Source organism: Melospiza melodia, chromosome 16 (assembly GCF_035770615.1).
Source record: "Melospiza melodia melodia isolate bMelMel2 chromosome 16, bMelMel2.pri, whole genome shotgun sequence".
Taxonomy (NCBI): domain Eukaryota; kingdom Metazoa; phylum Chordata; class Aves; order Passeriformes; family Passerellidae; genus Melospiza; species Melospiza melodia.
In genome coordinates this window covers 7,758,284-7,773,502 of record NC_086209.1, presented here as the reverse complement: position 1 = coordinate 7,773,502, position 15,219 = coordinate 7,758,284, and the positions used below count along the sequence as shown (strand labels likewise).

General features: G+C 39.6%; 1 protein-coding gene across 5 annotated transcripts in view; it reads right to left on the bottom strand.

Annotated features, from left to right (window-relative positions):
- AFF2 (ALF transcription elongation factor 2) overlaps window positions 1–15,219 on the bottom strand; it is a 325,500-nt gene that overhangs the window by 122,254 nt on the left and 188,027 nt on the right. For all 5 annotated transcript variants that reach the window (XM_063170495.1, XM_063170500.1, XM_063170497.1 and 2 more), the window contains exons 5-7: window positions 5,401–5,487; window positions 2,763–2,799; window positions 2,460–2,511 (exon numbers count right to left, since the gene is read on the bottom strand). In XM_063170495.1, the coding sequence (XP_063026565.1) occupies window positions 2,460–2,511; window positions 2,763–2,799; window positions 5,401–5,487 (176 nt within the window). The remainder of the gene's footprint in view (window positions 1–2,459; window positions 2,512–2,762; window positions 2,800–5,400; window positions 5,488–15,219) is intronic.

Sequence of the window (15,219 nt, the reverse complement as noted above, 5' to 3'; positions counted from 1 at the left end):
CAGAGTCAAATTCAGCCAGATTTGATCAAACTGAAATATGGATGGCAGATCCTATTGACAAAATATGTAATTGGTGGGGGATAGAGTTTTGAAGTCAGTGAGACCATAGTGTGTGGCTGAGAGCACAGCAACAGATGTTACTGGGGATAAGCTGGGCTGTCATTTCACTCATACACTGCAATATCCCCAAAACCCACCAGCGTTGGAGAGACTAAATCCTCCTTTATACAACTGCAATCTGATAAACACTCTATCATTAAAATACACAATGACTGCAGGAGCTGCCTACCTCTCAGGGTTTGTTTGGACTGCACTATCCAGCTCTCCTTGATACCATTACGTCTTTCTGTCCCACTCCTGCTTTAATTTCATTATGTGCTCAAGTACTGCAATTCCCCATGAAGGTGCTGGTAACTGCACACACAGATCTAAAGAAACACATTGGCCTCGTAATTCCAAGCCTCACAGTGGACTGCCTTCTAACCTCCCAAAGCCCTGTGGAAATTCTTAGAAGCTGCCTTAACAATTTTTCTGCAGTAAAAGAGAAAAAGTGATAGTAATGGGTTAGCTGATCTTCATTTGGAAGCTAAAAATAAAAGTAGCTTTATTGCAGCTCTGATCTCTCATGTGTAAAATCTATCACCTACCGTAAGAAGGCAGTTCATTGCAGCAGAAATCTGATTGATAGTACTGGAACTTTAGATCAAGCAGCAGAACAGAGAACAACTGGTTCATAAAATGTACTCAGTGTCTTCGGGTTTTATATCAGGCTTCCTATAGAGAGCTTTGGTCCCATTAAATGCACTATATACCACTGAGCTCTGAAGCACTGTTCTTTTGAAATTCGGCTTATAACTATAAACCATGATTGACAAGTCTATTACTGTTGGTTACAAACTATTGAAATATTGTATTTTATGGTACACTCACTAAAATATTTTTCACAGTGGAATCCAAATACATTTGCTTTTATAGAAAAATAATTTTAAGATGCAATAATATTTTTTTCCATTTTTTCTTTTATTATGGAAAGTGCTTGATGCTAGATTTGGATCCCTTTGATGTTCTGAAACATGAATGCACCCATCCTGTTACCAAGAACTGTGGGTAGAGTTGGCTAGAGTCTTCACAAAAAACCAAGTCATTACTGGAAGCCAAACAGCAAAGGGTAAAAATTAATTTGTTACTAAGTTTAAGAAATAAATGCTATTCATGCAAATTCATCTAAATATCATTAGCATTCCTCTCCAATTCTCATTTAATCTTAAAAAACCTAATTAATTTTAAAATTTGATCATTTGCTGAGCCACAATTTTGTGAAGGTTTACTCAACCAACTGTATTTGAATGAGCACTTCCATGACTTGAGTTTATGAGCAAAGAACTGGACCTTCAGAGCCTGCTAAGTACATCAACAGATTCAGCACCCACTTCTACACTAGTCCTGTACCCCCACCCACCCACAGACACATCACTGAACTCCAAAAAGCCCTTTTGTATACACAAACTTGCACTAAAAATCAGTATATTTAAATTCATTTTTAAAACTTGCCTAGATATTTCCACATTGATTTTTCTTCCTCTATAGGGATTTTTAAAATTGTGTCTTTAGTAGATTAAGGGCAACCACTAGAATAATTCTGAAGTAATTTTAAATGAACATACTGTATTTACACAACTGTCAGTTAAGCTAGTGCAGTTCTGCATTCAGTACTTTAGAACACTTAACACTAAAAAACCCAGCAGCTCTGAACTGAAATCAGACCTATACATTTTCATAAGTATAAAACAATAGCCTACTGTTCTAAGTTGCTATTCAGCTCCTGTTTGCAAATTAGAGAACCTGGGATAAAAGTAAAAAACAATTCATTCTCCACTCACTGCTACACTACTGCAGCCTTACACTAGAGAAGCACCAAAGAAAAATGGTTTAACACAATGGAGAATTAGTTCTTTCACAATTTTCAAATGTCACATTTATAGATCATCTGTGATTTTCAGCTGTTTCAAAGTGTATGAAACTCAAGACCTGCTTTTCAACACCAGCTAGCAGAATCATTCTGTATGATGTGTTTTACTCTCACTGTATGAATGTAAAAATTCCTGCATCATCTGTTCATTGGGTTGCATTTTCTATTGTAAGAGGCTTAGTATCTGATGAGAGAAGCATAAAAGTGATTTAATTTTGGCAAGCTGTAGAACTAAAATCAGCATTATTTCTGCTTAATAAACTCATCTTTCACACATACCTCTGTTAGCTAATGCTTAAAAAGAAGAAACAGTAATAAGCACTGGAAACATAAAACTGGTTTATGGCTAATTTTTAAGGACTACAGAGAACACCTGAACACCCGGACAAGATTATGAGCAGAGCTAGGTTTTAGTTACCTTTGGAGAAATAAGCTCATGCTTTATGATAAATTTAAAATGAGATTTAAAGCTGGAAATAATAATACTTACGACTTTTGTGGCACTGACTTAGTTGCAACTTTCCCTGCTGGATCACTCCACTCTGCAAACAAAGGAAACACATTTTCAAATGTCAAAAGATTACTGTAGAATTAAAATGCACCCAAAGCTGTCAGCCCATCTAATTATACTCGGTTTCACAACATGCCACAATGCATAACATGTAATAAAAAATGGAACTGATCTGCTTTAGCACCACAGAAATTAATTTTTTAGCCTTTGTTTTAATGATGTTAAGCAGACAAAAAAAGATACCCAACCCTGACTGTTAGGACTAGGATGATAAAGACCTACTTTGTACATTGTATCCTGAGGTCAGATGTTGGGAGTCCTACAAAGAAGAACACACAAAATGTCAGCATTAGTTAAATAAGATGAAGAAGGTAAGATATATCTTGGCTTGCTAGATCAAGGGCACTGGCACCACACCAACAGGGAAGGGATCTCAGCATTGTTAAGGCAGCACCAGTGACATTAGTTTAAAAAAAGCATTAACTGTGGAGACAGAACACCACTGAGGGACCCTTCAGAGCTCAGGCAGGAGCATGTCCTCAGCTGCTGTAAATCTGCACCCCCCTTTATGGAGACACCTCACAGATTTACACCCACAGCAGCCCCTGCCTTCCCCAGGCTTGGCCAGGGACGTGTGCAGGAGCCATGCAGGATGTACAATTTAGAACACAGCATGATTGCAGCTATGCATTAAAGTCAGTGCCATTGCCTTTCTGCTGTTTGATCTCACTGCCTGGAACTACAGTAACCTTTTATTGGTAGTCACTGTTTTTATTTGGACTGTGACACATGGGATTTGATAAAGACATGGGAAGTAGATCTTCACCTGATGGAAACTGGTCCAAATCCAATGCAATCAATGGAAGTACAACAACTTAAAACCAGCAAAGAGTCTGGCTTGCAACACTGAGCATGCTAATGCCAGGATTCTTGTTGGTTCACAATAACTGTTTCTTTAATGTCACAGTGTTTTCTGGCTTAGTTTTTCTCTAGGCTCTGTAGTCCACAGTGATTGTCATCAGCTTTCCTTCCAAGCTGAGTTTGATCAGTTGAAATTAAGGTATTATTTACAACCTCATCCTACAGCCAGGCACTACTTTGCTGGAAGTGTTAGTTCTGTAGGATGTTAAAGTCATTAAAGCCCTCATTGCACTTCCTCTTAGGGCATTATTAGTTCCTAATATTATATTGTGCTGTCAGTCAGTCCCTTGTGAAGTAAATAATGCCCTAAGAGTAAACATGGCACTTTAAATTTGAATGTCAAAGGGATAAGTTGTTTTGATAAGCTCCACCTCTTTTATCACACTTTTAAAATGTATGTTTCTCATGAGGATACCTTTATTTTAATAGCTAAATTGAAAACTTCTAACAGTTTATATGGCTGCACAGCCTAGCCATATTATGTCCTAGATGCATAATTTGGCTAGCCATAATTGATTTAAAGTGATGTTCTCCAGAGACATTTCTGTTGTATTTTCTAAAGTAAGACTAGCAAACATGAAAACATTTATGTGCTTGCCTATTTCCTGCAATGCTAGCTCAAAAAAAATCTAATTTATATTTTGTATTGAAGTGATATGGTCAAGAATTTTAGGATCAACATTTAATGTGCCCAGAAATTAACTTTGATGTGGATCTTCAAAGTTCAAAGCCAAATTGATAGAAACAGAAAAGCAAATCCAAAATCTTAGCTTCTCTGAACCTCTGCTTATACTGCTACCAATGGAGATAGTGTCAGTTGAACCCTTTAAGGTGAATTGTGTCAATACAGGTTTTTACCTGCTGGAAGCTGGTTTTTTTTTTTTTTTTTTGGTTTTTTTTTTTTTTTTTTGGTTTTTTTTTTTTTAATTTATATCATCTCTTAATTTAGTGGTCTGTTTCTGATGAGCCGTTCAGAGACTGGTTTGAGTCCTGCAGGAAAGTGCAGTGAAAGTGGCAGTGCTAGGGCAGTAACAATCACATTCCATTAAAATAAGACATTCTGGGCACTGGCTTGGGTTTTGTTTAAGAAGCCACAGATATTGCTAATTTAATTTTTTCCAACTAAGTATGGTGGCTATATTTCAGACAGGGGAAATCAGTAAGAGCAAAATCACATTCCAGCTTCTAAATCAGGATATGATTGCTTGAACTAAAATGTTAAGCAGTACCAGTTTAATAAGATATTTTTCAAGATCCTGCCATTGGAAAGAAACTTTTATGTAGCTCCATGACAGAATGGTATAAATTTCCCACCCTGGGGAAGTTCTCTTCTTCCCCAAACATCATCAGCTCAGGTTTTCAAGTCCCAGCACAGGATACCTCTGGCAGAACCTGTCCCAGGTATGAATGAGCCTGATTTCTAGCAGTGCTACTGGAATCACAGCCAGAAGGCAACAAAGCAATGCGGGCCAAGGGCATCTTCAGATCATTCAATTTAACAACTTGGTGTGGATTACATGAGCAAGAGGCACTCTCTAGGCAGCTGTGCCTGGACTCTGTGCCTCCCTCTGGGGTGTGACACAGACACATGCCATCATGCTCTTCACATGGTGATCTTTCAGTCACCATAACTTGACTATGCAGCCAAACCTCACCATGCAATCAATCAGCAAGTGAGAAAAAATGTCCATTTCAAACCTTTTCATTGCACAATTAATAATGGAAGAAAACCAAACAAAATATATTTTACTTGACATAGAAAGACTCCCATAACAACAGAGATAAAAAGTTCACTTTGCTTCCACTGGGTCTTCTGCAGCTTTAAATAACCAGTTCTACTAGTAGCAACAGTCTGATTGGGAATTTCCAACTAAAAATAGTATCAGAATTTTTTTTAAGTGGGACCAATTACAAAAAATAAACTCTCCAGCAAAGATCACTCAACAGAACAGAACAAAACAGAATGCTAATCAGGTCACTGGTAACAGCCCACTTGTACCTTGCTTGGGATAGAAAACTTGCTCTGCTCAGCCTTGCCCGGAGTGTGAATAGCAGTGAGAGGAGGAGGCCAGGAATGGGTCATCTCCTAGGGAAAAAAGAAAAAGATTAGAAAACAAATTCATGTACACAGAGAAGAAAGAGAGCTAAAAATGGTCCCATCTGCTCCACTGAGACTGGAGAGGCAATTGCTCAAGGAATCCACCCCACCACCTCACACCCTTGGGTCACAGATGAACACTTAAACAACTCCACAGGCAGGACTCAGAATGAGAGTGAGGACAGGTTTTACTCTTGAAAATTGTGACCATCCATACATCAAAGGGCAACTGGCTCCTCTGTGGTCAGCCTGCCAGGCTGTATGAATAGAGCAGGGTGGTTCTGCCTGCAAAGCCCAGGCAGGAAGGGACCCTCCTGTCCAGCACTGGGTGCAACCCTGCAGGGGAGTGCATGGTGGCAAGATGCAGCCCTATTCCAGACTGCAGAGTGGCAAAAGAAACAAGAGGCAGGTCTAGAAACATCTGGAATGGGCCTGCAGCATAAATGCCGGTGAAGCAGAGAGCAGGGACAGCACCACAGCAGCTTCTTGTGGCACTGGCCATAGGCTCTTGCTGTGATTAGCAATGTCACAGCCTCAGAGCTACTGATTCCACTTTAAAATGAGGGACTGAGAAATCAGGTGAATCCAGTGAAACCTGCCTACCAGACCATCTAAGCAAAACCCATCCATTTTCTTTCAGTGTGTTTATTCATCATTTGAACACTCATGTCCCAATTATCTTTAAAGACACAACCTGGGTGCCCATGGCTACCAAGCCCCAGCAGAAGAGCAGCACACACCCACTCCTTCCCTGTGCAGGGAGCTGCTCCCCAGCAAGCCTGACAGGAGCACACTGGGGTTTGTGCCCATTGGAGAAGGGGGAAAATCACTAAAACCAAGGAACTGCACAAGTGCTGGCTTAGGCAGAGCTTGTAAATGCCCTTCTAATGAGTGTGCTTTATGGAGACACCGCTTCTTTCTTGCTTATCTTTGTTTTTAATTTAATAAATATCCAGAGAGGCAGTAATGGTTTTCTCTGGCATTCTGTTGCATCTTTTTCTTGGTTGTTTTTCTTTGACTTAAAAGCTCAGAAAGAATTCTTTCTTGAGACAAGGGAGGCAAAGAGCAGAAGAGCATCCAATCTCAGAAATGTTATGTACAATGGCCTGACTGCAGTAAAGTACACTTCCCAGCTGCTATTACACACTGGTCAAACCCAGGGCTAGTCACAATGAAGCTTATAAACAGACCAGTTTCTGTAGGTAACATGACAACCACTCAAATAAAATAATATAATCCAAATCCTGCATGCCTTGGCCAAAGCCTGTGCCATGGAGGTTGCTTTGTGGCAAATCTCTTCATAACAAAATGATGAAACAGAGAATATATCACATAATTAAAAGAGGGCCAGGCATTCTGACTGAAGGCAGAAATGAAGAATATTCTAGAACTACAATTATAGGCTTGATCTCAGTCTCTTCCTGCCCACACAGAAAATGCACAGAGAGCCTGGGATTCATGGGGAGGTGATGCCACCAAACATTTCAGAATATTGCCTGTCAAAACACATGTAGTATCCACTGCCCACCTACTTGGCAGGCTGAAGTGTAAGCAAACCTAGTCATCTCCCTATTAGGGACACGTGAATATAAAACAGTGGGAAAAGGAGTCTGCTATTATCTGAGGAAATTCAATTACAAGGTAAGAAATTCTGCCTCCACTGATGTTAGGACTATCCAATCTCTGTGTTTACAGAGTGACCTCATGAGCACCAAAACCTCTTACAAAGGTACAACCTAGCTAGATGGAAGCATTTCACTTCAATTCTCACTACAATGAAATTTATAGGATAGAAAATTCCAGATAGTATCACACATGTGTAACACAAACATTCAAAGCTCATATAAACCATATAAACCAACACTGTGTATGGAAGGAGGGAGAAAGTATATATCTAGCTAAAGAAACAGACCTACATCTACCTACAGACAGGTGCCAGAGCCCTGCTGACCAAAGAACCTTGAGTGGTGGTAGAGAAAGTTTTGAGTTCATTAATCTGAAAAATGTCACTGAAAAATGTCTGGGCAGCAACCCCATACTGACCACCATAGAGCTGCATGTTCCAGGCACACAGAGCTCAGCTACAGAAGGACATGCACAAATGGCACTGCACTTTGCCAGGGAAGGGTCAAAATCCCAACCCCACACCTTGTGGAGATGTGGCTGCTTAGCTCGCTCCTGCTCCGTTCCTTCAGCACAGACAGGTTACTCTACAGCATCAGGAGAAAAGATGTCATTTGTTTAATCATCCACATGACTTCACATTCTTCCTTGTGCCCCAATTTCTTCTGGAGATCCCTCATCTTTAAGTACTTGCTAAGCTCTATTTTGTTTAGCTTGTGAAATCTGATGTATTCACCTTCTAATATGTTAAGACTATAAAGAGCCACACAGATGGTGTGTGTTGTGTATACACCCATTAAGACGTGTCTGTAACCACCTCAGTTTGTAAATACCTGAGAAAATAGACAGGGAATTAAATTCATGTTTTTTTCCAGGAAAAGTTAAAAGACTTTAATCAATCCAAATTTGGAAGTATTTAGAAATTCCTGGAAGTAAAAATAATAAAAGCAAGCATATGAAACACTTTAAAGAGGAATTTAATGGAAACAAAGTAATCCCACAAAATTGAGTTAGGATTTATTTTAACATGGTTTGGACTTAAAATAATTCCAAAATCATGTTAACTGTTGGAGTGCGTAGATGACTGCTATAGAAGCATGCATTTTTTTATAGACCTGAAGACTAAATGAGAAAGTAAACCTGCACTCTTTCTTGGCTTAAAAGTCACTGTGGTCTTCTGATGTAGTAACATCAAGCATCCTCCTTTCTGAAAATTATTTAAACATTGTTTTAATTGACTCCATGTGTTTTATTTATTAGAGCTAGACATGCTTGTCTCTTCAGCTTAGTCTGTTTTTTTTTGGCTATAAAAGCCCTCAGGTAAGTAACTAAGAAGGACACATGCAGACATGATCTAATGAATCACCCAAAACACAAATACCCCAAGCAAACCTTCCAAGGGATGCAGAGGTACAAGGCCAAATAATGATTTAAATGGAAGGAGAGGACTGGGGAAGGATTTAAATTTGCAAGTTTTTAAGGAAGAGGGCAGAGAGAGAATTGAGTACAGGGGATATGGGGCAGATGGTAAATAGCTTTACAAAACCAGTCCCTAAAATTAATAGCTGCCTTCAAGATTTATTTCCTGTCTCTGTATTTCATTTTTCCATCATTTCCTTCTCGTTCAAAAGAAAGCGTACCGTGTTTTTAAGTACAGATAAAAGCACTGAGCCAGGCTCTGAGTGGCCATTATGGAAAGAAAGAAGCAGGATTGTGTACTCTGCGTTCCTACTGAGGCAGCTTCCCTTCCTAGTGTGCTCTGAACTGCTTAGCCTGATCTAATTTGAAGCCTCCCAAGATACAGGGCTCATGCTACTTCCCTTGGGAGAACTGAGGGGAGACATGAGAACAGCCTTTAATTACAGAAAGAGCTGTTCCTAAAAGAGAGAATAATCTGTTCTCCAGCTTTATGGAGGATATGAACTTCAACTGCAGCCAGAAAACTTCCAGTTAGAGGTAAGAGAAAGCTCTTTTATGGTAAGGACCCTGCAGCACTGCAACAGATTGCTCAGAGGGCTCCATGGACTCCATCTGTGCAAGAACATCCCTAAGAACAGATAAGCACACATCAGTCAGGCATGGCTTAGGCAGAATTGATTCCTGCACTGGGACAGGGATCTGTAGGAGATGATGAGATTTCTAAGACCCTTCCCAGCTCTTTTCTTGTTCTGTAGTTTTGATAGATCACAACTGGTTTGGCCAAGCCCTACCCTTACTGCTTCTCTTTTGGATACCCCCACAAAGAGGCAGAAAACAAAGCAACAATCCCATTTTTTTTTTTCTGTGGCCACAAAGGCAGTCTCAGGACCCACATTTTCCCACATCATTAGAGGGCAGCCAGTGGAGCAGGAGGACCGGCCCCACACACATCTCTAGCAATAAATTCAGTCTGAGGCCACTGCTGCTAAAGAGACCTTACCTGTGATATTCTCTGTCAAATGACCCTCTCTTTTAAATCTTAGCTGACTTTTAGTACTTTTAAATCTTAGCTAAATCTGTTGTCTTAACAGTTTTTGGAGACACAGCATGTTAAAGCTGCATTCAGAAAAAAAATAATATGTGAAGAATAGATGTTCTAAGGCTATGACAAACTTGATGTTACAGCTGGTGCTAAGCAACCTACTGCCTTGATTGAATAAAGATAGGAATAAATACAGCCAAGTGATTTACCATTTATTAAAGACTCTATTAATGATTTATTAATGTTTTATTAACTATTTATCAATGCAACCTTTGTAAAAAGCCTGTCTTGTTTCACAGCATCTTTCTGGTTTCTGCATTTATACAAAACCGATCAAACTCTCTCTGGTGGGAAGCCAGTAATGCATGAGGGGCAGCCACACTTTCTGTGTGAGACGCACGCTGAATTAAAAACCAGCTCAGCCTGTTTCTGCTTTGGAGGAAAGGCTAAGGAAAGAATGGATATATAGAAATATATTTATACATGGAAATGACAAGCAAATGACACTGAAGCCTAAAGGAACACAAAGACAATAAACCTAAGGGTTGTTTTTATTCATATTCCTTATGAAGGAATGCATAATTTGAACAAGCAGCTGGAAATACCCTGACCAGTAATCTGGCCTGCTTTACACTGGGTCAAAGGCTTCCTTAGGAAGGGATTTTGATACATTTTTGGTATTGACATGGACATGATAAATTCATTAATATACATTGATTATGATGTTTCAGCATTTAAAAAAAATCTCATCAAAGGGATACCACACCTTTTTCCTTGTAAGAGGAACAAAAAAATAAAAGACTTTGGTGATGGCCTCCAAAGAAAGCTATTTTTCATGCTATGAATGTTAAAGCTGAAAACCTTTTACTCATGCAATTGTTTTAGCAAATTTATTACGAGTGCCCAGTGCCAGCACATATATTTTGAGGAACAATGTGGTGGCATCTACAATAATGTCTTTGTCATACTACAATTTATCTTGTTACTGTCTCAAAAACTGCTTGAAAGACAATTGGAAATACAGTGCATACATGCCTGAGTTTATTATTGAGAAACTAGAGTTGATTCCACAAAAAACAACCATTTTTATGACCACAGCCTAAACCACAGTGTTCACCTGTGGGTTTATCAATGATGACTAATAAGTTCCTTTTGCCAGCTAGGGAATAGGATGCATTCCATATCATCCAATGGTAAATTAATATTTCTTTCCATTTTAACAAGAAGGGGACAGACAAAAATTATATTCTGTGAAAATGAATATAGAAATTGCTTTAGAAGCCAATTGTGGTTGACTATAAATTTTACAGCATATGTTTTCCTTTCCTACTTTGTTAGCATTTGGAAACCCACAAAGAAATATGGGTATTTTCTTTTTCTGTTGAGTTTCTCAGTACTCTATGACTCCTGTATATCTCAAACTTTTCAATATATTTTCCTCACACTGTAGCTTTTATAACTAATAACACTCATATTCTTTGCTTAGAGCATTTACAAGACAATAAAAAAAAAAAAAAGTAAATCATGATTGATGCACTTATTGCTCTAACCAATCTCGTGTGTGTGAAGAAAAACAAAGCTCCATTACAGTGAGAAGGTATCTCAGCTCAAGAGGCTGTTCAGGGGGAGAGTAATGAAGCCACAGCACATGAACCCACACTGGATTCAATTTCACAAGTCTGCTGCAGTCCTAAGGAAAGCATAGCCTGTAAAAGTGTGTGTGCCCTGAGCAAGGATGCAGCTCCCTGCTGGGCCTGGCCCCAAATGTCCATGCTGTGCATACAGGAGCTCACCCCAAGGCTCCTCTGTCAAACACAGTGAATGCTTTTCTCCAAGGTGGTTCAGGATAGTTTTCTTCTGGGTCCACCTCAGGAAGATTATTTGGTCAAAAACTGGCCTGAATGTATGACATTGCCTAGGACAATCAATCCTTCAGCTCGATACCAAGCAGGTTTTGTGCCCTTCAGCACCTTCTCATGTGTTCTTAGCATTTTCAGGAGCATGCAGCACAATCCCCTATGGACCCACTATAAAGCACCATTATGATGAGCTGCACAGAGCCAGAGATCTGAATCCCTACTCCTGCCAGGCTTACACTCCCAGTATGAGTAAAGTGCATGTAGGACATGGGGACTTCACAGAATATAACTGGCAGAAAAAAATCACACAATGTAAAAAATGACAAAAAATGAAGCAGGACCTTATAGCAAGCACATGGGACAGCTTCCTTGATGGGTTTTATGTGATGAGAGAATTAAGAGTTCAGTGGAAAATGGACATTAGAACTCATGAAGTCAAAGGCATCCTCCAGCTGTACCTCTGGTAACTGAACTAATGAACTAATGCCTTTGCTGCCCATCACACAGAACCAGAGCCCTGCTTTGGACAGTATGTCCAGTGCAATGCCTCCTGCTCTTGGCAGCCTCTCAACCCCACTGAGATGCACTGCCATATCCCACTGATTTTATTTATTCAAAATAATACTTGTTGGTAACCATCCCCAGGGATGGCACATCTTATTGTCACAAGGGCCCCACGAGGTAGGAAGTATGCATTGAACTGTTAAATACAACATAACATCCTGGCACTGCAAGAGTATAGCATAAACAAAGGCACAATAAGTCATAAAAAGCTAATTCTTTCAAAAGTTACTAATACCAACATATAATTTCATCTCAGCAATTTAAAAAACATTGGCAAAAAACCCATTCTCCAAGCAAATAAGCAACTGTGTTTTGAAACTATTCATTGCTGGCACTTGTTTAAGGGAATCTGGTAATTTGTTCCATCCATCCTCAGCTTCACAAGCAAGAAAGCATGTCTTGAATTGCCTGTTTTCTTCTCTGAAACTTAGGGTTCACACCAAGAAGAGAGCAGAACTATAATTTACAGTTACAAAACAAGACTACTCCTACCCTAAGGCACTCCACTGTGTGCATTTATACAATACATTACATCATCTCCTTTACATTGCCAGATGTAATCAATTCATGGGTTTTTCATACAAGTACAACAGGGTGTTATATAGTTACAGGACAAGACCTTATCAATGGAATTTATTATAAAATGCATTAAATTTCTGAAGCAACTTAAGGCAGCATAGTGAAAAAATAAAATCTCCAAATTCAATATCAGGCAAAATTAGATTGCTAAACCACAAACCCCCTTGTTCTGTAAGCTTAGCACAGAAACTGTGTAAGTTGTATATTGTGCAATAATTTTCAGACCCATGTAACCAGCTTATAACTTACATCCTGACAATATGATGAAACTGAGTCCAAAAATCATGAGGAATTTGAAAGCATTAATTTGTGCCAGAAAATACCAGCTCTGGCCTTAAAACAGGAGCATTAATTACCTGAAACAGCATATAGGGGAAATTAAGAAACCAAGTTAGGCAACTCATTTAAATTTAAAGCCCAATTCTTTTGTTTAAGCCATGATTTGCTTTCATGAAAATTGGACTCTGAGTTGTTACTCATCAAATACAAAGAAATGAAGCTACCACACACTGCTGTCCAATACACACTGAAGTCCTTACAAAAGCTGTTTCTTTGCCTTCCAAACCAAGACTCTGCCAAATCTCTTATTCTGCTTACCACACAAGCAGTTTTGCAGCAGGGTTTTCCTGTGGGGGTGTGCCAGGGTAGCATTTGTTTTTGATGCTGCTCTTACACAGTCTCATCACCTCCACTGTAATGCTGCTAAACCAGCAGTCTGAGGCTGAAGACATAGTGAACACCTAGAAAGGCTGAAACCTGCCCTTACAAAGCTTTTTTCACCATTCCTTTTGCTTGGCTATATGATGCTCTCCCTGCCATGTGTCTCAGTTGAGAACTTGCTTCTCCCTTCATGCATGAAGAACTCACTTTCCCCTGTGAAGCATGGTTATCTTCCCATAAGTGCCTACTTCAGAGACTATGAATGCTCTGTGGGGCACAAACTGTCTCATATTTTGTCTTATGCAATGCCTAGGGTAGTGGTAAAACTTCTGAATATTGTCTGAAAATTTGGAATAGAGATTATGGGCTGAAAAATCCAATGGGTGTGTCCAAAAGGTATGGATAACACAGGCACAGCTTGATCAGAATTCAGCAAGCCCTGGATATACAAAGCCTGATGATTGTTTCCTCTAATTTTGTCACCTAGGTTTCTTTTGTAAAGCTAAAAAGCTTAGGATGCCTGCCATACAATACACTGTGCGTCCTCATCTGTAACACAGAGGTGGAGTCTTTGCGGCCTCTCATGCTCAAACCTTTAATTCTGTTCTCTTACAGAAAGACCTAACCAGACACCTGAAACCCTCTCATGCAACCTGGCATTTATTATAGTAATTTTAGCCTTTAGAAAAGAACAAACATTTCAGTCTGAATTTCCTTTTCCTCACTTGCACCTTGAAGCAGGTCTGTTCCTGCATCTGTGTGTCCTGTAAATCATGCCAACACTCTCCTTTGATCCACCCCTGCTAAGCTAACAGGTGTAGAAAAAATGGATGTATGTTATAGAAGATGTTTTGATACAACATATACTTTTTTTGGCATGTCAGCCTTATCCAAATAAACCAGCTTAAACAGTAAAGAAAACTGAAGCCAAAACATGCTGAGGTCTTTTTTGATCTCCTTTAAGGTATGGAGGCTTCAGAGTATTTCTGGTAGACAGATTCCCACTGTTGCATACATTTGATTCCTCATTTCCCAGCATGTTCTTTCTTATAAAGCTAGTTGGAGGCTGGAAACGTTAAATCCTTAGGACTGCCACTAAGACATACGACAGCTGAGGATGCCTGGTCCCACACAGAGCAGTCCCAGTGCCTGAAATCAGTGTGCTCTGACTGTGCACCAGATTGATAGAGCCTCCTGTGTCTGCATTTTTAAAAACTTCTGACAGCAAACTACATTGAAACAAACTAACTCCTAAAAACAGGGCTGAAAAAGGGCAAAGTCCGTAACCTTCCTGTCTCAAAGCACTACACTACTTCTTTTCCCACAGGAAAATCAATGAATAGGACACAAAAGGCATAGCACTGAAATGCTGTAAATTCAGTGCTCCAGCATTTAAACATGGGATCTCTACATTACCAGACGATGACATGTATTGTCTTTTCTGCTTCTAGATGGCCCAAAAGGAATAGCAAAGTGTTCATTAGTAATAGTTTATCAGGGATTGTGTGAGCAATTTGGAACAAACTTGGAGCAAGCCCAAGAAAAGACCACCCAGCAGAGCCATGGCTGCCTGGTTAGCTCCAAGCAGCGCTGGAGTGACACAGCTCCAGCTGGTGTCAAACACTGACAACTACCAGCTACCAAGCAAAGATGAACGGGAGTAAACATGTCAAAGGATGGTGGGGGGGGAGTTTGGTTTTTTTTGTTGTTGTTGTTTGTTTGGTTTTTGGTTTTTTTTAAAGTATGAAGTGCAATGTATTATTATACTCAAGCAACTACCAAAAGGAGTTGTTGATCTCGCTTTGCTGGAGACACACAAAGGCTGGATGCAATAGCATGGCATTCTTTTTGAAGGGTAACTTGTGTTGTAAGTGAAAGATGCTAGAAAACGACAATGCTGCTGTAAAGTAGACAGAATGATACATTTAGTCAAATTCCCAGTCTAAGCCTTTTCAAAGAACACAAGCAGTTAGT